Source organism: Lolium perenne, chromosome 3 (assembly GCF_019359855.2).
Source record: "Lolium perenne isolate Kyuss_39 chromosome 3, Kyuss_2.0, whole genome shotgun sequence".
Classification (NCBI taxonomy): domain Eukaryota; kingdom Viridiplantae; phylum Streptophyta; class Magnoliopsida; order Poales; family Poaceae; genus Lolium; species Lolium perenne.
The window spans coordinates 293,504,974-293,527,910 of NC_067246.2; the positions used below are offsets into that span (position 1 = coordinate 293,504,974).

At 43.5% G+C, this 22,937-nt stretch overlaps 1 protein-coding gene across 8 annotated transcripts; it reads right to left on the bottom strand.

The window, feature by feature from the left end:
- Positions 1-953: 953 nt before the first annotated feature.
- LOC127345159 (B3 domain-containing protein Os03g0212300) lies at positions 954-9,323 on the bottom strand. 8 transcript variants are annotated; one of them, XR_007878473.2, is made up of 10 exons: positions 9,084-9,323; positions 8,909-9,002; positions 8,518-8,800; positions 8,257-8,432; positions 3,600-4,258; positions 3,448-3,528; positions 3,097-3,176; positions 2,878-2,980; positions 1,886-1,938; positions 954-1,320 (listed from the first exon to the last, which is right to left on the bottom strand). XR_007878473.2 is itself a non-coding variant. In XM_051371593.2 (5 exons), exons 1-5 carry the CDS (start codon positions 9,104-9,106, stop codon positions 6,949-6,951), a joined length of 858 nt encoding a protein of 285 aa, XP_051227553.1. In that variant the 5' UTR covers positions 9,107-9,311; the 3' UTR covers positions 6,820-6,948. The 8 variants fall into 8 exon arrangements, 1 of the variants encoding a protein (XP_051227553.1); XR_007878470.2 differs by lacking the exon at positions 3,097-3,176; XR_007878471.2 differs by having other exon boundaries at positions 2,878-3,176.
- Positions 9,324-22,937: the final 13,614 nt, after the last annotated feature.

Below are 22,937 nucleotides of genomic sequence, written 5' to 3' on the forward strand. Positions count from 1 at the left end.
CGTGTACCATTATCTAATATGTTCGACCAAGCACAAGGAAAGAGCTCACTTAGATATCTATATCTATAACGTTGTTGTGTAATATAATGGTTTATTGTATGTGTGCATTAACGTGTTTCAAATGGTGAGCCCAAGGTGTGGTTGCGGGTTCTGCCGCGGAAGCGTTTTTTGGCATTTTCCTGCCGCGACAGAGTCAGGGCTCGCCATGTGGTCACCTTTAGCACGAACCGGTGCTAAATCTCCTCCCGCCCGGACCCTCGACCGCTGCCACGTGGTACCTCTTTAGTCGCAACACAACCGGTGCTAAAGGGGGGAGCCTTTAGTGCCGATTGCTTTGCACTGGTGCAAAAGCTAGTTACAAAACGGTGCTATAGGCCTGATTTTTACTTGTGTGTACCGGTAATATGTGTTGCAGTGTATTGACTATAATAATATGATAGCATAACGATTTTGTTGTTTGGATCACTAGCATCTTCCCTCCCTTGATTTAGTTCGTCTGTTCATAGCTTTTTAAAACACGGTACAAATATATAGACGCTCATACATACGTACAAACACTCACCCCTATGAACGTATACATGCACATCCTACCCATATGAGCACCTTTGAGAGAACTAGTGGCTGGGGCGCCCCTTGGGGCGCCTCCTAGCCGGTAAGTAGCAATCCAATCACTTACCTTCATACTCCTTGCATCTGATGACTTGGAACGGCAAGGTATCATATTTTTCTTCCGCACATGAAAGTCTATCAGTCTACTGGTTAATCAATTTCTGATTGCTCTGCTTGAACTCCTCATATCTAGCCTGCCTAACTATAAGAAAAAAATTGTGAACAGAACATACACTTGCAATTAGTTTTGCATTCAATGGAATACTTCCTCCGTTCCAAATTAATTGACGCAGCTTTGTCTAGATACTAAGATACATATGTAACAATTAATTTAGAACAAGAAGTACAAAACATCATCTTATATAGTTCACATGGATCATGATTCTTACATGAAAGATATTCCTATGGAAAGATGAGCAAGACTTTAACAGACGTGCTTTAGAAGTTTATAGACAAAACATGCTCACATGAAAGAAATTCAGAAGCAGCATGAACTCCGAACTATGCTAGACTGAAGTATTACTTCAGAGCACTATATATTGCAAATATCATCGACCGATGTTCCAAGATAATTAAGGTATGCATAAGCTTCCGCCTCCATGCAACAATGCTTTGTATATTACTTGGACAGATTATCATCCTTCTCTCTATACGCTTTACCAGACCAGAAACGCATAAACTATAGAGAAGCACCAATTTATGTCGATCCATCTGTGAATGTTAGCAGAGACATTGTCAACGACCCTTGTCAAAACACTTGATGACAAACAACAAGCAAGCTGAGATAATTGTAAAATCAGAAAATGGCTAGTTGGCATAACTTAATAGAACACGTGCAAAATCAGGACAAAACTAACAAAATAACCATAAAAGTGACATATTTATCCTAGTGTTACCGTAACTCGCTCAATTTCCTCTCACAAATTCCAAACAACCCAAATGTGTCACATGAACATAGCTTTGTACCCAAAAAAATATTAATTGTCCTCTTGTGCATTGTCAGAATGGATTGATGAGCCAAGACCACACATGCATATTTCTCATCATTATGAAGACCTTTTGTCACATATTTTGTATTTTTCAAGATTCTCACTCATTTCACTAAGTGGTACCACTAATCTTGTGAATGCAGCACATTCATCAATTGCTCAAGTAGGTGGGTAAATGCATGCTAAATAGTTTCTATGCATAAGAAATATAAGAAACACCATATTACACATTCTACAAGTGGAAAGGACCATGCTGGAAAATAAGGTAACTTAATGCCAAGTTTTACCTCATGGAAGCAGCAGACATGCAAAGACAGCTCACACTTCAGAAAATGGCACACTGAATAGCATATGTGCAAAACAAATAAGAGAGAAGCAGAAGTGAACATGGCAATGAGCAAGAAAATAAGAGAATAAAACTCTAGATAGAATGATCGGCAAAGCTCGGTAGCTTTCAAATACACCAATGGAAGGTAGTGTGCACTATCAAATTGCAAACTTGGCTAATGTTAGCATAGTCAACTTGAAAGAAAGGACTGGCTGGATTTGTCTTAGGCAGAGATGTGTATAGCACTTACAACCTAAAATGAAAAGCAATAAGCAGCAGGCCAGTGGCAAAAACATAAATTAAAATAAATACACATGCCCACCAGGCAGTAACCCACAATGGTAATAGCTAGTTACGTGGTATATGTGAACAGATATGTAACTGATATAGAGGTTAAGTAAGTAGAGAAGCAGTCCTCCACTAATTTTGTTGTGACAAAACAAAAATCACCTTTAATTATTATTTAAGATTATTTTGGTTCACGGTATATGAGACAAGAAACGGAATTCTATGAGCATGCAGAATTAATTTAGAACAAAAAATTATAACATATACAGATCAACCAGCATATATAAGAAACAACAATTGAACTATTTTTAGAGACAAAGTTATTAGTAGCAGATGTAAATAAATAATAGTGGGTAAATTTGAAACACCTTGCTGCAGCCAAAATAAAATAGCAATGGCCTTGAGCTAATAGAACAAAGAACATAATGCAAAGAATATAGGTTATTGATAAAACTCTATTTATAGAGTTTGGTTCTTAGCGAACTGATACAGACAATGGCATATGATCAGTTGACACATATGGCCGCCTCAAAACCATTGGGTTTGTTTGGAGCATTAATTGAATTGAATTTCATATGTGAAATGTAATGCTAGATAGACACAAACACATATGCATTGTTATAAACTGGGAAAACTGCTCAAACAATTTGTAAATAAACAAACCTTTTGGTACATGTGCAGGGGAGGAGTAATATTCTCGGTACATATTTCTACATGCCTGCAACTTTGGTTTTGATAGCAGACCACCACCACAGCACAATACTTCCTGACATGGACAAAATCAAGCAGGTATCAAACCAAGCCAACAGAAATCAACGCAGGGGTCACAGATATGAATCAAAGGAAAATGGAAGTGTGATAGGGGATGTATTTCCATTATACCTTCCAATCAGAGCAACAAAGTAAGGTGACATTCAGATAAATGGACATATTTAAATCTTTGCTTTTACCTTCGCCCAAATCTTGCAAAGTAGAAAATCCTTATTACAGGTTATATATATATGAACACATGCAGTTGCTATTATGAAACAGATTCAGTAACCAAAAAATAAAAATGTAAAGCCTAAGTCTGTAAAATTCATCTTGGGTGGTTGATAATCTACTGAAGATTAAATTTGAATGGCACAATTATGCATCTGATATAACATTCTTTTGGGGTGATGGGTAAACTACGACATGATTTACAAAAGGAGCTTATAATGGTTTATTATGCAAAGCAAGAGGTTATGAAACCTCCGGCTTCTTCTTCAGAAATTTTCTTTTGTAGCTTCTTCCTCCTCTTATATTTCCTACATGTGTATGCACTCCTCGTGCCTGGAGCAACCAACAAGGAAAAAAAATCAGAAAAGGGATGGCAAGAACATACGAGAAGAAGAAAAGATTACCCTGTTCTTCACCAAGATTTTAGGAAGTCCCCCAACTCCTTCCCTGTACATGCAGGACTCATGTTTGCATCAAACACAGAATTGTAAATAAAACTAAAATAGCATCACAATTTTTGGGGTAAACCAGAGTAACAAATACCCACAAACAAACCCAAGCTAGTCGGTCAATCACACTGTCAAAAACTGAAAAAAATAGCAATGATCTATGCAACCAAGTAACTGAAATTAAGAACAGTATAATTTATAGATGACTACGAAAGGGGATTGAACGGGAAGACATAGAAAAATGTGAGGAGAGGGGGAGAGGAAGAGCGCTGGGCCTGTGAGGACGGGGCTGCCGACGAGGAGCCTGCAGCGGTGGGGAGGGACGAACAGCGGCGAGAGAACCCCTCGATGTCGCCTGGTGACTTTAGGTCGATCCAACAGGCGTCGCTCCATCCATCGCGGCGCTGCCCTCTGTTGCTCGCATCGCTTGGCTCGGTCGCAGGCGACGCCGACCCTCCTCCTCCTTTCCCACCGATGGCGTCCAGCCGAAGCCGGCGCCGCCGGTCGAAAGGCACAAAATCAAGCAGCCGGTGCCCCCTGTACTTGCCGCGCGGCTCGCCGTCGTGCAGGCTCCTATGCTGGGCGCCATCGTCTCCTACGCCGGCGGTGGCGAGCTGAGAAAGAAGAGGGAGAGTTTGTGAGAGAGACACAGAGGGGAGAGGGCGCGGGGCTCGAGTGGGGCGGTGCTATCTGATGGATTCGTCCTGATTTTCCTCCTTTGTCTGTAACAGCAGACGAAACTAACCAGAGTCACAGAATGACACAATGACATGTGGAACCAGAGGAGCAGAGGACCTACATGCAGTCTCAAAGAGAATGCAGCAACTACGTTTGCACAACGAACCGAGCAAAGGACGGTGGCAGGCTGCCAGGCTAGCAGCGCGCAGTGCGGCCGAAGCGAAGCACAAGGACTGAAAACGAGACATACTATGAATATGACAGCTGGGCCATGGCCTGGATCGGGCCCATATTCAGTGTACAGAGGTTTAGAGTACATGTGGTCTTGCCCAACTTCAATCAACCACGGTGCGGCAGTTGAAGCAATCAACGAGGTAATTCTCCCATGAACCAAATCGAGCAAAGTAGCTATCGTGGCTCACTCTGAGATAGGGCAAGTATAGACGCACTTGCTTGTTCTCAATGAGTCTAAGAAACTGATCCGACGGGGACTATGCCCCCACGAGCGCCTTGCTATCGATGGAAACGTCACCTCCCATTAAAAATATTTCTCCTTTTAATGAGACACCAAAGTGTCAAATCTAGAAATTGAACTCTGCTTGAATAGAGGTGCCACTTCTCTCTTAGTCATCTCTTAACCATCCAACCAGATGTTGGTTCTCTTCGTCTGTTCATAGTTGGGTGCAGTTAGTTGTTGGTCTAGGACGAGAGGCCTCATGATTACAGAGGTTGGTAAGGATTATATAGTAACACATTTCGTTCGAGGAATATCTAATTTATTATACTACCTCCATTTATAGAAGGATGTTCAAACTTTGTTAAAATATGCATGTATCTAGACGTATTTTAGTCTGTAGATATATGTCAATTTAGTAAAAATTAAGTTCGTGGATGGAGGGAGTACATCCATTCTGCAACTTACTTTCATTTTTAAATAGTAGGCCCATAAAGTCCGATTTGACTTAACAAAGCCCTTAACCGGCCGTGATTACTGCACAACCCAAACACGTACACGGACGTGTTACCAGTTTACAATACAAGCACATATCATAGTAAACCGACACCCAAAATAACAAGAGCACGACTACCACAAACAAAAATAAAACTCTAAGCTTTTAGTTTTTCGTCTCGAAAAAAATAAAGAGCAGAGGGTGTCGCAGGCGGACCATCACTGAAATCCCCACGAACCGACTACACACGTGCAGACGCCAGCCACATGTGACCATGAAAGGAGAAGCAATAGAACAACAAGATCTCATAAGCAAAGCCTCTAGGAAGGGGAGCGACACCAAGGTGACGTCGTTGCTCAACCCATTAAGAGCCAAGATTTTTACGTAGATGTATCCGACCATGACGGGGGTAGAGCCGAGGCTCAACGAAGACACCCCCAAGGAGGATAATGGCGCCCAACAACGTCACCGTCATTTGCTCCGGACAGACCAACCATGGCTTTCGCCCGAGTCGTCGACTACAACCCCTACACCAAGCACTCCACGAGTGGGGACAACATCAACATTCGGGGGCACCCACCATGATACAACCACGTCACCGGAGAATCACTAAGAGATTAGCAAGATGGGACCTTTTCCTCGCTGGAACGGTGACAACCAAGCGGGGTGCTAGTAGAGGTTGGAACATAGACGTCGTTCGGGCGGCGCTGGTGGGAGCAGTCATGGGAGCAAAAAAAGGGGGAGGGACCGAGGAAGCCCCTGCTCCGGTCCCGGCGGCAGCGAGTCACTCTAGATTGCGGCGACACAAACCCTTCTACCCAATTCCTCCCAAACCAATGCACATCAAAGACAACTGGGCCGCCAAACCTCACTAGAACCTACCAAATCATCACCGCCGGTCCAAACCGGTTGGACCAATCTCCCATTGGCCCCTAGAGTAGACATCTTCGCGAGCGTAGGTGCCTTGGTGGCCTTTCCGGCGGCGGCCGAGCCACATAGGCCAGATCCGAGTACGAGGGCAGTGACTAGAGCCTGTAACCAGCCTCTGAATCCACCTTCGATGTCCCATGAGCCGCCGTCGGCGTCCACGGCCAGGCCAGCCAGCAACCGCCCTCTGGGCACACACACACCACGTGAAACACACAAACACACACACACCACAAGCGAGGAGAAACCATGCCGCCGCAACCACCGGGTCGATGCAAACACAACCGCCTCCCCCAGCGTCGCCTCCACTTGCAAAAAGACCGCCATGGAACAGCTCGCCGGACGCCACCACGCCAGGCCTTGCCCGACTTCCATAGATCTGCACTACCGCCATGGAGGATGTCGCCCCGCACAGTCTTCATCCCGCCAGGTAATTGAAGGACCGCCGCCACCGGCACCGTGCGGGCTTTGCCTGGCGGTGCACGCCGGCGGCAGGTGGGGGTGGGGGAGGAGAGAGGATCGGTGGGGGCCGAGATCTAGGGTTCCACCCCCGGTCGCACGGGGCGACCAAGGAGCGGGTCTGAGCCGCTGGACTCTTTGCACTCTCTCCAACACTAAAGTTACCATCTTCCGCAACTTATTTGCCATCACAGATCGAAAATTCAGTTGATAGTTTGCGTTGCGTTTTAGAAGTTAACACAACTTGCTTGTTCTTCTTGTGCATCATTATTGCCTGAGGCACGAACTAATCACTTGACAATGGTGCCGTCTTGCTTGCGCACCTCAACCCTGAGCACGTGGTCCTCGCCGCTGCCCTCCGGGAGCGCATGGAAGAAGCAGGTGTCGCCGAGGCCAAGACCGTTGTCGACGCAGAACTGGTGCCACCCGTACCTGAGCGCCGTGCGTCTCCTCCCGCTTCTGACGAGCTTGGTATGCTTGAGGTTCACGGTCCACGACTTGCCGCGCATCTGCAGCACCACCCTCCTCCTCTCCGTGTATCCATGGGCCTTATGGAAATCTGCAGGCACGTGCTGCACGCGAGATGTTCATGGAATTATCTACTCCACCCATAGCCAGCAACAAACTTGCAAAATACAATTGATGCTGAGGCATACACACGATCGACACGCTTCTCTTAGGGTCTGTTCGGTTTTTGGATGGAGTGGAATGGAATGGAATGGTTCCGTTCCGTTCCATTCCATCCCATCCCATTCCATTTCATGTAGGTGTTCGGTTGATTGAGAAGATGTGGAATGGAATGGAATCTAATTAGTCTAAACACCCAATTAATTAGACCCTAATTTAATCTAATTAGTCTAACACATCCAATTAATTAGACCACAGGAGAGGACCTCTGCGCCCGGCGACCTTCAGCTCGCCCGCGCCCGGCGACCTCTGCGCCCGGCGACCTTCAGCTCGCCCGCGCCCGGCGACCTTCAGCTCGGCCGCGCTCGGAGCAGAGGGAGGAGCTCGAGGGAGGGGAGGTCGGGTGCCGTGAGGAACTCCCGTCGATTGGGGAGAAGTGGGGCGGCAGAGCGACCTCGAGGGGCTGAGGAGGCGGCCCGCCGGCGCGCGCGAGAGGAGGGCGGTGGGCATGGCGGAGGGCGGCGGGCGGCGGGTATGGCGAAGGGCGGAGGGCGGAGGGCGGCGGTGACGAGGCCGCGTCGCACCATCGCCGGGGAAGGAGGGGATAGAGGGGCGACGACGGCATGGTGGGTGGAGGCATGAGAGACGGAAGCGGAGGGCGGAGGGCGGCGGGCGGCGAGCATGGCGGAGGGCGGAGGGCGGCGGCAGGGCCTGTGCGGCGGTGTGGAGGCCGCGCCACAACTTCGCTCCCAGAGTTGGGCGGGGCGCGAGAGAGGGATTAGCGAGCCGTTCCACCTCGTCCGGCCGATTTGCCCGGACGGGTGCGTTCCGCATCTGGGCCGAATATTCCCATCCGGGGAACGAGCTCGTTCCATCCTACCTACCAACCGAACGCGAGAACGGCTCCCAGGAATGGAACCGTTCCATTCTATTCCATCTAATTCCACAACCGAACAGACCCTTACACTCACCAGGTACTGATGCTGCTTCAAGCCGAAGTGGCACTCCTTCAGCATCACGATGAACTGCGATGATGCCGGGTCAACGGTTCCCACGTCCGCCGTGTCGCCGCCACCGTTACTGCTTTCACTGCCCATCGGGGCCGGCGCTGGCGCCGGGGCCGGCGCCGGCGGCGAAGAGTTCCCTTCTGTTTTAGTTCGACCACATACGCACGACTGTAAATTGCAAGAGAAGACAAACCAAAGGGAACGTCTCGGGAGATCGAAGTGTACCGGCGCCGTCCTCCTCCTCGTCCTGGTCGGGTGAGGGTTTCCCCTCCAAGACCCTGATGGTGATCAGGGCCACGCCGTCGTAGCGGAAGAAGAGGAGCTGGCCCAGCTCCAGGCCGTTGGTGCGGGCGAACTCCCACCAGCCGCCAGCGAGGTACACGTCGCCGTACTCGTCGGCCACGACCTCCACGTCCCACGCGCGCTGCTCTCCACCACCAGCCACTCGCAGCTTCACCTCCCGGAGCTCACGGCCCATGAGCGCGCTCCCGAACTTGTCAGGCAGCACCTGCAGAACGACAAACAGACGAATATGCAGCTGTTGTATTGAAAGGATCTAGCAATGTGCAACAAAACTGATCGAGGTGAACTTTGGCCGTCATGTGAGACAGACTACCAGTTTCTCCCAGGAGTGTCCGTAGGACATGTACTTGCAGAACTCCAGATCGGCTTGGCCCGGCGCCTCCGGCGGCACTGATTTCCCGGTTTCTCTGCTTGGAAGTTAGTACAAGGAAATGCTGAAGTTAACATCCCGCCTCGCTGCCTCCCTCTGGCCACCGCTCTAGGCTTACCTCTGAGAGCGCAGAGTCACCATGGTGGTGGACGAGGCCACCGGTTGGTCTCGCTGATCGATGATGTGGGGAGGAGGAGGAGAGGATGGGGCGAAATTTTAGGGGTGAAATGGGAGGTGGAGGAGGTAAAGGAGAGTCTCTTTGCCTAGGCAACTGTTGTGTAGAGTGGCTTTGGAGCTCACATGCCTCCATGATCAACTGTATGCAGGACAAGACAATGCCTCGTGCTTTCTCATCCTCACTGCGCGCCTGGACACCTACAACTTCGTATATGGACTACGGTGTATCGTCAGAAAAATATATTTTAGGGTATACCTGCCTATTCTGTGCGTGTGAAATGAAAGCTACTCCGGTCAGAAATTAATACTGTTTAGTACTGTACATGATAATTGTGAGAACAAATAAAGGAAACGGTGCTCGTCATGATGGATGTAGTTCTGGTTGTGAGCAAGAGAAGTAGCTGAGAGCAGGTGGTGTTTCGGGCTCTGATTTCCTTTTCCTGCATCCTGCACTTACATTGTTGATAGGGTGGCTGTGGCTCTACACCTACTCCTGAATTGCACATCTCAGTCCTTCTTCTGGCCAGTTCTGCAAGGCCTTGAATTACCCCCATCAACCATGATGATGATATTTCAATGTCTGGGCTGTTCTTGGTAGTACTACTAAGTATGTCTCACTATGCATGCATACATGTTTGTTCGATGCACGGTATTTGTATTCTGCGCTCAAGAAAATTATGAAACATGTCTCACGAAATACTTGAGATCTACTGCTCTGTTGAATAACCAAATAATTGATGATGAACAACAGGTTCACAACATGCTTGAGAAACGGCCATTATAAATTGGTTTTTGCTGAAGAAAAGAGACCATCGTAAAGCAGAAATGCTACCGAGCTCTTGAACTGGCTCGGCAGCACGCCCTTTCAAGATGTGGCATTCTTCAAGTATGTACTGCGTAAGAAAATAATAATTAAAGAGTGTCGTCAGGAGATCCTGCAAAACAAATGAATTGCATTCTACGAGTTGAGATTTTACAACAAGCATGGCAAAAGTATCCACCATATGATGGGTAAGGTTCAAGATATACTGATTATTACAGTTCATTACTTCACAGCATGCATTATTGGCTCTTGGTAAACATCATACAACTGGAAGTCAAAGGTTGTTCTGAAGAGACTAAGAGCTCTACGCAGAGTGGGAGGAGATCCATGTGCATATAACCAGTGACTTGCCAACTCAGCTCAGTAGAGAGAAACCAAATACTCGGGTAAATGCAAAACCAGAGAGATTAGAATACATGGACAAAAGTAGGGAAGAAATGCACAAAAAGAAGAAGCAGGTCATCAAAAGTAAAATGAACTAAGAGTAGCAATTATAGGGCGATTTTCTTGCTCACGGAGTGGTTTCTCGCATCTACTCGGCCAAGTTTGGGCAGTTCGGTTGGCCAAGGGAAGTTGCGTGCGCGCATCGCACGGTTCTCAAAGCGGCCCAAAAGTTGGCCCATGAGGCATGTTCAATTCAGTTGTTCGTGGTTGGACAGGCGTTGGCGAGCGCAAAGTGGAAGCCGGCTGCATTCTTGGGGAAGACCAGGAGATGGCGCGACACATTGAGAATGTGCACCATAAATTCGATAGCCTCCCACTACCCCCTCTCACTCGCCCTTTTGCACCCGCCCTCTCTTCTCCTCTTCCATTTCTCTCCTCTCGCCGTCGATGGTTCCACTGTTGTCGGCATATCAAAGACCACCGCTGCGATGATGGAATAGCAGTTATCGGCGCTGATGGTGACACGTTTTCCCCTGGTTCAACCATTGCTTCCAGAGGTTCATCAATGGCGGTAAGTTCTCAATCCAATCTCAGACGGTTGGAAATCCGTAGATATGTATGAGGGAGCGTACTTCTATGCATATTCATTACATGCATGGTAGATTTGAATGTTAGGGTAAACAACCGGTCAATATACTCGGTAATGGTCGATTATGCTTGTTTTTGTTTTTCTATTATGTCTATGTGCCATAAATAGCAGATCTATACGCACATACATATGGTTTATGGTTACATTTTGCCCGACTGGGCCAAATTCGGATTTGAAGGTTAGGTCAATGCAACATCCAAATTTTTTTGCACTATTCACGGTTCCATGTAGTATGATGGCCCATGATTACTTCACATTTTGTGTCCAAGATCTCAATGGATGCATGAATCCATGCCTATTAAGATTGGTCTTGGGCACACGATATCTAAAATGAGGCAACACCGATGATAAATTTGCAAGACTTGTAGGTGAAAGGATGTCCTGGCCGAATTTAGTGGTCTGATTTTTTTTCGAAATGTTTTAGTGGTCTGATCAAAGACCCTTTTTTGTACATGCCCTTGGTTCAGTAGGATAACCTCTTTTCCTGTATATGTGCCATTTTATATGAGGATATTATGATGATATACATTAGGCAAATGGTCGATGATTGATTGTGTTACTTATGATGATGATTATAATATGTCACACTATGTGTCGTAGGATGGTCAGTTGAATCTTATGCTATGTACAAACACAAATGTTGTGCACTGTGAGGCTCCCGTGAATTGTATTTACAATTTTCAGGTAGATCATCTCTTAGCGGGTGAATAATTAAAAAATGTGGCATCAATTTATGCAAAAGGGTGTCCATAAGACCTTGTCCGTTGTGCGTGCACATTGCTTGCATGTTTGATTTGGTCTTGTAGGCACTCATTTTGCTTTATGTGTATTTACATGTGGCTTTATATCTCTTTAACACAATTTGTTGTGCTTGTTCTAATTGTTTTTTTTTGTAGTGCTCCAATATGATGATGGATTGTTTGTCCACAACCTTGGCGAAGGGTGCTCCAAGGATGCTGGGGAAGGCATCGCCGCCAAGAATCCCCATGACGACATTGGTCTAAGCCATTTTGCTAAGATCATCATGGAACTAGGGGATTATTTTCTACCAATTCCTGACGCCTTCCGTCGGTACCTCGGCACCATCCCAAAGATCATTGTTCTCAAGACCAACACTGACTGCTCCTGGATGGTGGTGTTGAAGGACGCCAACAAAAAGATTGCCATGGATCAAGGGTGGACTAGATTTGCAATTTTGCATGACAAGAGTGGGTACTTCATGGCCTTCAAGGCGCTTAAGGGAGATGTCTACAAGGTCATGATCTTTGACTACAACATTACTGAATTAGTGAAGAAGTGACCACAACATGAGCTAGTGATACGTCCATTTTGCATCACTATTTTATATCATAGTTTACTGTTATTCATTGATATATTTCATATTTAGAGATGATACTTATGTTATTTCATCTATTTTGCATGTTTCATGATTATTGGAGGATCATTCACCGGAGTCAGGATTCTGCTGGAAAAAGCACCGTCAGAATGCAATATTTCTGGAGATCAATAATTGACGGAAATTACACCGAAGATCTTATTCTTCCAGAAGAATGAGCCAGCCAAAAGGAGGAGCCGAGGAGGGCCGCCATGGGCCCCCCATAGGCCGGCGCGGGCCCTGGCCTGGCCGCGCCGCCTTGTGGGGAGGGGGCCCACAGCCTCCTTCGGCCGCCTCTCTTTCGCGTACTTCTTCTCCCCGAAAACCTATGCTCCGGAGAATAATCGCGAAGAGACACAGCCGCCTCTGCGGGGTGGAAAACACCAGAGAGAAAAGAGCTCTCCGTCAGGCTGAAATCCGCCGGGGAAATTCCCTCACGGAGGGGGAAATCGACGCCATCGTCACCACCATCGAGCTGGACTTCATTGGGATCATCATCACCATCATCTCCACCACCGTCACCGTCATCTCCACCGCTGCACCTCGTCACCGCTGTAACATCTAGGGTTGAATCTTGATTGTTTGGTAGGGGAAACTCTCCCGGTATTGATTACTCCTTGTTATTGATGCTATTGAGTGAAACTATTGAACCAAGGTTTATGTTCAGATTGTTATTCATCATCATATCACCTCTGATCATGTTCCATATGATGTCTCGTGAGTAGTTCGTTTAGTTCTTGAGGACATGGGTGAAGTCTAAATGTTAGTAGTGAACTATGTTGATTAATATTCAATGGTTTGATATTTAAGTTGTGGTGTTATTCTTCTAGTGGTGTCATGTGAACGTCGACTACATGATACTTCACCTTTATGGGCCTAGGGGAATGCATCTTGTATTCATTTGCTAATTGTGGGGTTGCCGGAGTGACAGCAACCTGATCCCCCGTTGGTATATCGATGCAGGAGGGATAGCAGGATCTCAGAGTTTAAGGCTGTGGTTAGATTTATCTTAATTACTTTCTTGTATTTGCGGATGCTTGCAAGGGGTATAATCACAAGTATGTATTAGTCCTAGGAAGGGCGGTGCATTAGCATAGGTTCATCCACACAACACTTATCAAAACAATGAAGATTAATCAACTATATGAAGCGAAAGCACTAGACTAAATTCCCGTGTGTCCTCAAGAACGTTTGGTCATTATAAGTAAACAAACCGGCTTGTCCTTTGTGCTAAAAAGGATTGGGCCACTCGCTGCAACTATTACTCTCTCATTTTATTTACTTGTACTTTATTTATCTGCAATATCAAAACCCCCTGAATACTTGTCTATGAGCATTTACAGTGAATCCTTCATCGAAACTGCTTGTCAACACCTTCTGCTCCTCGTTGGGTTCGACACTCTTATTTATCGAAAGTAGTACGATACACCCCCTATACTTGTGGGTCATCAAGACTATTTTCTGGCGCCGTTGCCGGGGAGTTAAGCGCTATTGGTAAGTGGAATTGGTAAGAGAAACATTTACTGTACGTACTGATTTTATTTCTGTCTGCTGCTATAATTCACTATGGAGAGATCTTCTCTTGAATTCCTATTTGGAAAATCTACTACTGCTGCAAAGGTAGTGGATGAGGCGCCAGGTGAGAAAGAGGTTCCATACAAAATACCTATGAAAATTATTGAACGTGTTGTGGATAACCGCTATGAAGAGGATGGCACTGTCCATCCTACAGATCATTTACTATTTTTACATGAATTATGCGGGCTATTCAAATGTGCAGGTATTGCTATGGATGAAGTTAGGAAGAAATTATTCTATATATCGCTGTCTGGTAAAGCAGCGCATTGGTATAAATTGCTGAAGAATGGGGATTATGTTGATTGGAAGGATATTGTGTCTTTATTTTATTCTAAATTCTATCCTCCAAGTGAAATTCACAAAGACCGAAACCGCATATATAATTTCTGGCCTCATGATGGAGAGAGTATTGCCCAAGCATGGGGGAGATTAAAGTCTTTAATGCTCAAATGCCCCATTCATGAGCTTCTTGGTAATATTATCATTGATAATTTCTATGCAAGACTTTCTTTTCAAGATAAAACCTTGCTGGATACTACTTGTTCTGGATCATTTACACGCAAGAAAGAAGAGTTTAAAAGGGACCTTCTTGATCGGATTCAGGAGAATACTGAAGGATGGGAGAATGACAAAGATAGAGAGTCATGTATAAACTATGATTATAAATGCATTGAAATTTTTATGGATACTGATAAATTTCGCAATATGAGTGCTACTTATGGTCTTGACCCTCAAGTTGTTGCAAATTTTTATAAAGCTTTTGCCTCTCATTTTAAATTACCTAGGAAGAATTTTGATAAGTATCATGAACCGTACAAAGATAAAACTGATTCATCTATAAATAAATGTGCTGTAATTGAAACTGTTGATCATATCCTTCCTAAAGCTTATATTGAAAAAACTCCTTTCCCTGTTAAAATGAAGGAGTATTCTGTTATAACTAGTGCGGTTAATAAAAGTGCAAAGAAACCTATAGAACCTGAAGAACAAATAAAGGTTGAACCTGCTATTGCAATAGTTAAGGATCTTGTGACTGAAAATGTAGAAGATGGTCATATTATTTTCTGTGAAGATGCTTCTAATATTATTTCGCATCCTAATAAGTCTAGGAAAGCCATTGTTCCTATGCTCTCTGTTAGAATTGGTGATCATTGTTATTATGGTTTATGCGACATTGGTGCAAGTATTAGTGCCATACCTTATGAGCTCTATACGGAAATCATGCATGAAATTGGTTCTTGTGAACTTGAAGATATTGATGTGGTTATTCGGCTAGCTAATAGAGAAACTATCTCTCCTATTGGTATTGTTCGAGATGTGGAAGTTCTATGTGGTAAGATTAAATATCCTGCTGACTTTTTGGTACTTGGTTCTGCTGCTAGTAAGACTTGTCCTATTATTTTTGGTAGACCTTTTCTAAATACTTGTGGAGCTGTTATAGATTGCAAGAAGGAAAAAATTGTGACTAAATTTGCTGGTGAATCTTGATGACCCACAAGTATAGGGGGTGTATCGTAGTATCTTCGATAAGTAAGAATGTCGATCCCAACGAGGAGCAGAAGGTGTTGACAAGCAGTTTCGATGAAGGATTCACTGTAAATGCTCACAGACAAGTATTCAGGGGGTTTTGATGTAACAAATGAATAAAGTACAAGTAAATAAAGTGCGAGAGAAATAATTGCAGCGAGGGGCCCAATCCTTTTTAGCACAAAGGACAAGCCGGTTTGTTTGCTTATAATGACCAAACGTTCTCGAGGACACACATGATTTTAGTCTAGTGCTTTCGCTACTTACGGCTAATTAAACTTCATTGTTTTGATAAGTGTTGTGTGGGTGAACCTATGCTAATGTACCGCCCTTCCTAGGACTAATACATACTTGTGATTATACCCCTTGCAAGCATCCGCAACTACAAGAAAGTAATTAAGATAAATCTAACCACAGCCTTAAACTCTGAGATCCTGCTATCCCTCACTGCATCGATATACCAACGGGGCTCGAGGTTTACTGTCACTCCGGCAACCCCGCAATTGGCAAACGAGTACAAGATGCATTCCCCTAGGCCCATAAAGGTGAAGTGTCGTGTAGTCGACGTTCACACGACACCACTAGAAGAATAACACCACAACTTAAATATCATAACATTGAATATTACTCAACCATAATTCACTACTAACATTTAGACTTCACCCATGTCCTCAAGAACTAAACGAACTACTCACGAGACATCATATGGAACATGATCAGAAGTGATATGATGATGAATAACAATCTGAACATAAACCTTGGTTCAATGGTTTCACTCAATAGCATCAATAACAAGTAGAAATCAACACCGGGAGAGTTTCCCCTATCAAACAATCAAGATCCAACCCGAATTGTTACAGCGGTGACGAGGTGTAGCGGTGGAGATGGCGGTGATGATGATGGAGATGATGACGATGGTGATGGAGATGATGTCCAGCTCGATGACGGTGACGATGGCGTCGATTTCCCCCTCTGGGAGGGAATTTCCCCGACGGATTCCTGCCCGCCGAAGAGCTCTTTTCTCTCTGGTGTTCTCCGCCCCTTGAGGCGGGCAGGCCCGTGGCTCTTCGCGATGTACCCTCTGGAGCTTAGGTTTTCGGGACGAAGGCGTACGCGAAGAAAAGGAGGCGAGAGAGGGCTGTGGTCCCCCTCCTCACAGGGCGGCGCGGCCAGGCCTTGGGCCGCGCCGGCCTATGAGGTGGGCCCACCTCGGGTCCCCTCGGGTCCCCCTTCTGGCTCCCTTCGTCTTCTGGAAAAATAGGATTTTTCATATAATTTCCGTCAACTGTTGATCTTCCGAAATATTGCATTCTGACGGCGCTTTTTCCAGCAGAATCCTGACTCCGGTGCGCGATCCTCCAATAATCATGAAACATGCAAAATAGATGAAATAACAGAAGTATTATCTCCAAATATGAAATATATCAATGAATAACAGCAAATTATGATATAAAATAGTGATGCAAATTGGACGTATCAACTTCCCCCAAGCTTAGACTTCGCTTGTCCCCAAGCGAAACTGAGCTCAGTAAACAAGACCACATGTTTATGGAGTGAAGAGTCGATAAATAAAATACGGACAAGAAGCATCATATTAATTCACACAAGACATATTAGTGAACAGCTTCCTCATATAATTCAACTTGAAACAAGTAAAAGGAAATCACAAGTAAAGGTGCATAGAAAATCATAATTGGTGATGGCAAACTTCGTTCTTGGTCAAAGAACAGTTAACAGATTATACTTATCTATCGAGCGGAGCTCTTATATTAAAGCTTATATAGCACAACTTGCATACTCAATCATAATAATCTCCTCATAATCATTGATAATCTTCAAAGTTATATTCATCAGATAAAATTTGTACTAAACAAGGAAGAATAAAAGGCATGATTAAATATATCACAATATAGATGGTTGGATCATAACAACTCAAATGCTTGCTTAAGATGGAGGGAAATAGGTTTTACTGACTCAACATAAAGTAAAAGATAGGCCCTTCGCAGAGGGAAGCATGGATTAAATCATGTGCTAGAGCTTTTCAAGTTTTGAAATCATATAGAGAGCAATAAAGTAAAGTTTTGAGGGGTGTTTGTTGTTGTCAACAACTGATAGTGGGTACTCTAACCCCCCTGCCAGACAAACTCTCAAAGAGCGGCTCCCATAAAGTTTTCTTTTTGGTTGACACTCCTTCCAACCTTTGCTTTCACAAACCATGGCTAACCGAATCCTCGGGTGCCTGCCAACAATCTCATACCATGAAGGAGTGTCTTTTTATTTTAGTTTTATTTAGATGACACTCCTCCCCACCTTTGCTTTCTCAAGCCATGGCTAACCGAATCCTCGGGTGCCGTCCAATCAATCACATACCTTGGAGGAGTGTCTATTTGTAAAATTACGAAAGTTAATTAATTTGGGACTGGGAACCCCATTGCCAGCTCTTTTTGCAAAGTTATTGGATAAGTGGATGAAGCCACTAGTCCATTTGGTGAAAGTTGCCCAACAAGATTGAAAGATAAACACCACATACTTCCTCATGAGCTATAAAACATTGACACAAATAAGGAGTAATAAAGTTTTGAATTGTTTAAAGGTAGCACATGAAGTATTTACTTGGAGTGGCAGGAAATACCACATAATAGGTAGTTATAGTGGACACAAATGGCATAGGTTTGGGTTGAAGTTTGGATGCACGAGAAGCATTCCCTCTCAGTACAGGTCTTTGGCTAGCAAGGTTGATTAGCAAGCATAAGAGTTGAGGTAAACAAACAAATATACATGTGATAGAAACAATCATGCATCTTACTTGTAAGCACAAACAATTTTAACTTCAGAATACTAAGCTAAGAACTAACAAGAAAGATAAGATAATGAAACAACATATCTACATGTATTTGTTCTCTACTTAAACTCAAAGCGTTGTTGCTATTGACCAATGCTAAGTTTGCCAAAACCAAATAGATTTACTCAATGCTCCCAAAGTGATGCCAATACTAACAACAAGATCAATCACATAATAGAGATTGCAAACTAAAATAAGATGTGCAATATGTAAATGATAAGACTTCTCATTAATATTTCATAACGATAACACACACCAAGGGATACATAGATAACCAACTAAAGGGAGATACTTCCATACCGCAACACATCTTATATGATAACTTCCCTACTCATGATATGACACTACTTGATAATAAAAAGGTAAAAGATGGTGATGATGTGATACCGCGGCACTCCCCCAAGCTTGGAACAAACCAAGGGGATGCCAATACCGAAGATGAATTACTCCTTCGGTGATGATGGTGAATCCTTGCCATCATCAGATTTCCAAGGAAGAGGTTCTCCATCAACAAAAGACATCTTGGTCTCCGGAATCCTGAAACTAGCAGCATAACTTATGTGTTTAAACCTGTTTTCATACTCACAGTTTTGATTCTAAATATCATAGAGTTGAGCTTGGAGTTTGTTGGTGGTGTCGTGAAGCGAGAAGATATCGTCCCACAACTTTGCAGTCTCCTTCTTGTGTCCATCAATAAGTTCAGACACAATCTTGTGGAAGATGTCCACTTCACGCTCAGCCATCTTCTTGTAGTTGAAGACCTCCTGTTCTAGTTTCTCCACCCTGTCTTCCAAGCTTCCTTCTCCTTTAGGGCCCTGGACATCTTTGATCTGCAACTTTCCATCTACAAGCAGCAATTCCTTGGGGTGCATCTTCAGCTCGTTCATGTACGGGTTAACGACGTCCTCAAAGAAACTGTCCTTCGGAGTTCCCGGCGAAGACATGGCGGTTCTAGATCCGAAGCAGATCCTGGCAGAAAACAGCTCGAAACAAAACACGTCGAGAAAATGATATACGGACCTCCAGGGGTCCGGGGGATTATATAGCAGTAATTTTTACGACAGAAGGAAAGTACCAGGTTGAACCAGAGTCGGAAAGGGGCGACGAGGCGGTGTCCTCATAGGGCGGCGCGGCCAGGCTGGGGCCCGCGCCGGCCTATGGGGGCACGCCCTCGTGCGTCTCCTCCACTCCGTTTCGATCTCGTAAATTTTCATATTTTCCAAAAACAGCAAAAACATTGTTCGGAAAGCAAATCGCGAACTTTTATTACCAGTACTGTTACCTATTCAAAGTCGAACTCTGCAGAACTGTCAATTTGACCTTTGATGAAAGCTTCCGGAGTTACCACTTGGATAACATCAACATCTACATTATAAGAATCACCTGAGATATAATGCTTGAGTCTTTGTCCATTCACCACTTGCGTGGCATTGCCTTGGAGGGAACTAATTTTAATTGCTCCTGAATGATACACCTCCTCAACAACATATGGTCCTTCCCATTTCGAGAGTAATTTCCCTACAAAGAATCTGAGACGAGACCGATACAATAGGACTTTATCCCCAATATTAAACTCTCTTTTGATAATCCTTCTACCATGCCATTTCTTAACTTTCTCTTTAAAGAGTTTAGCATTTTCATAAGTTTCACTTCTCCATTCATCTAGAGAACTTAATTGCAACAACCTCTTATCACCGGCTAGTTTAGGATCTTTGTTTAGTTCTCTAACAGCCCAATAAGCTTTGTGCTCTAGTTCTAAAGGTAAATGACAAGCTTTTCCATAAACCATTTTATAAGGTGACATTCCCATGGGGTTTTTATAAGCAGTTCTATAAGCCCATAGTGCTTCCTTCAATTTACTAGCCCAATTCTTTCTAGTTTTATTAACAGTCTTTTGCAAGATAGATTTAATTTCTCTATTTGATAGTTCTACTTGCCCACTAGTTTGAGGATGATAAGCGGAAGCAATTCTATGATTAATACCATATTTAGCAAGAGTTTTTCTAAAACCACCATGAATAAAATGAGAACCTCCATCTGTCATAATATATCTAGGAACTCCAAATCTAGGAAAAATAATGTCTAAAAGCATTCTTAAAGAGGTCTCACCATCAACACTTTTTGTAGGTATAGCTTCCACCCATTTAGTAATATAATCAACAGCAACAAGTATATGAGTGTTACCTTCTGAAGAGGGAAAAGGTCCCATGAAGTCAAATCCCCAACAATCAAATGGTTCAATAACAAGAGTATAATTCATAGGCATTTCATTGCGTCTGGAGATATTACCAACCCTTTGACATTCATCACAAGATAAAATAAACTTCCTTGCATCTTTGAAGAGAGTTGGCCAATAAAAACCTGATTGTAGAACCTTTTGCGCGGTTCTATCTCCGGCGTGATGTCCTCCATAAGCACTCCCATGACATTTACTCAATATCTCTTGTTGCTCATATTCGGGAACACATCTTCGCAGAATACCATCCACTCCTTCTTTATATAAGTGTGGGTCATCCCAAAAATAATACCTCAAGTCATAAAAGAATTTCCTCCTTTGCTGAGCTAAAAAGGTTGGAGCCAAGTACTTGGAAACAATAAAGTTAGCATAATCAGCATACCAAGGACTGTCTCGCGAACTCACCTTTATTACAGCCAATTGTTCATTTGGAAAACTATCATTAACAGGAACAGGATCATAAGCAATATTTTCCAATCTAGACAAATTATCAGCAACAGGATTATCAGCACCTTTCCTATCTACAATATGCAGATCAAATTCTTGCAAAAGAAGTACCCATCTAATAAGCCTTGGCTTAGTATCTTTCTTTGTCATAAGGTATCTAATTGCAGCATGATCTGTATGAATAGTAACTTTTGAATCAACGATATAAGATCTAAAGTTATCACAAGCAAAGACTACAGCTAACAATTCCTTTTCAGTATTAGCATAATTTCTTTGAGCAGCATCAAGAGTTTTACTAGCATAATGAATAACATTCAGTTTTTTATCTACTCGCTGTCCAAGAACAGCGCCTACAGCAAAATCACTAGCATCACACATAATTTCAAATGGTAAGTTCCAATCAGGAGGTTCAACTATAGGGGCAGTTGTTAAGGCTTTCTTTAGAGTTTCAAAAGCTTCCTTACAATCATCATCAAAAACAAAAGGCACATCTTTTTGAAGAAGATTAGTAAGAGGCTTCGAAATCTTAGAGAAGTCTTTAATAAACCTCCTATAAAACCCAGCATGACCAAGAACACTACGAATACCTTTAACATCCCTCGGATAGGGCATCTTCTCAATGGCTTCAACTTTAGCTCTATCAACTTCAATACCTCTCTCGGAAATTTTATGTCCCAATACAATTCCTTCATTAACCATAAAGTGGCATTTCTCCCAATTAAGAACAAGGTTAGTTTCTTCACATCTCTGCAAAACTTTATCAAGGTTCCGCAAGCAATTATCAAAAGAATTTCCATAGATGGAAAAATCGTCCATGAATACCTCTACAATACTCTCACAAAAGCCATGAAAAATAGCAGACATGCATCTTTGAAAAGTAGCAGGAGCATTACATAAACCAAAAGGCATACGCCTATAAGCATAAGTTCCATAGGGACAAGTGAAAGTGGTTTTCTCTTGATCTTTAGTTTTAATGACAATTTGTGAAAACCCAGAATAACCATCAAGAAAGCAAAAATGAGTATTTTTAGATAACCTTTCTAACATTTGATCAATAAAAGGCAAAGGGTAATGATCTTTCTTAGTAACCTTATTAACTTTTCGATAATCAATGCACATTCTATACCCTACAACTACTCTTTGAGGTATGAGCTCATCATTATCATTAGGCACAACAGTCATTCCTCCTTTCTTAGGAACACAATGCACAGGACTAACCCATCTACTATCAGCAATAGGATATATAATACCAGCTTCAAGGAGTCTTAATACCTCATTTCTTACCACATCCTTCATCTTAGGAATTAGACGACGCTGAGGTTCAACAACAGGCTTTGCATCATCTTCCATATTAATGGCGTGTTGGCAAATAGAGGGAGAAATCCCCTTCAAGTCATCAAGAGTGTAGCCAATAGCACCTCGGTGTTTCTTCAGTATTTCCAATAACCTTTCTTCTTCAAACTCTGAAAGCTTAGAAATAATAATAACAGGATATATTTTCTTATCATCAATATGAGCATATTTAAGATTATCAGGCAATGGTTTTAAATCAAAGACAGGATCTTCCTTTGGTGGTGGTGTTCTACCCAGATCTTCCACCGGTAAATCATGCTTAAGAATAGGTTGACGAAGGAAAATTTCATCAAGCTTATCTCTTTCTTCCCTAAAAGCTTCACTCTCACTATTCTCCAAATGTTGCTGCAAAGGATTACTAGGAGCAAGAGCAATAGATGCACACTGTTCAACTTTAAAATCATTATTAGGCAAATCAGCTTTATAAGGAGTTTTGGTAAATTTAGAGATGTTAAACTCATAAGATTCACCAGCAAATTTAGTCAAAATTTTCTCTTTCTTGCAATCTATAATAGCTCCACAAGTATTTAAAAAAGGTCTACCAAAAATGATAGGACAATATTTACTAGCAGCAGAACCAA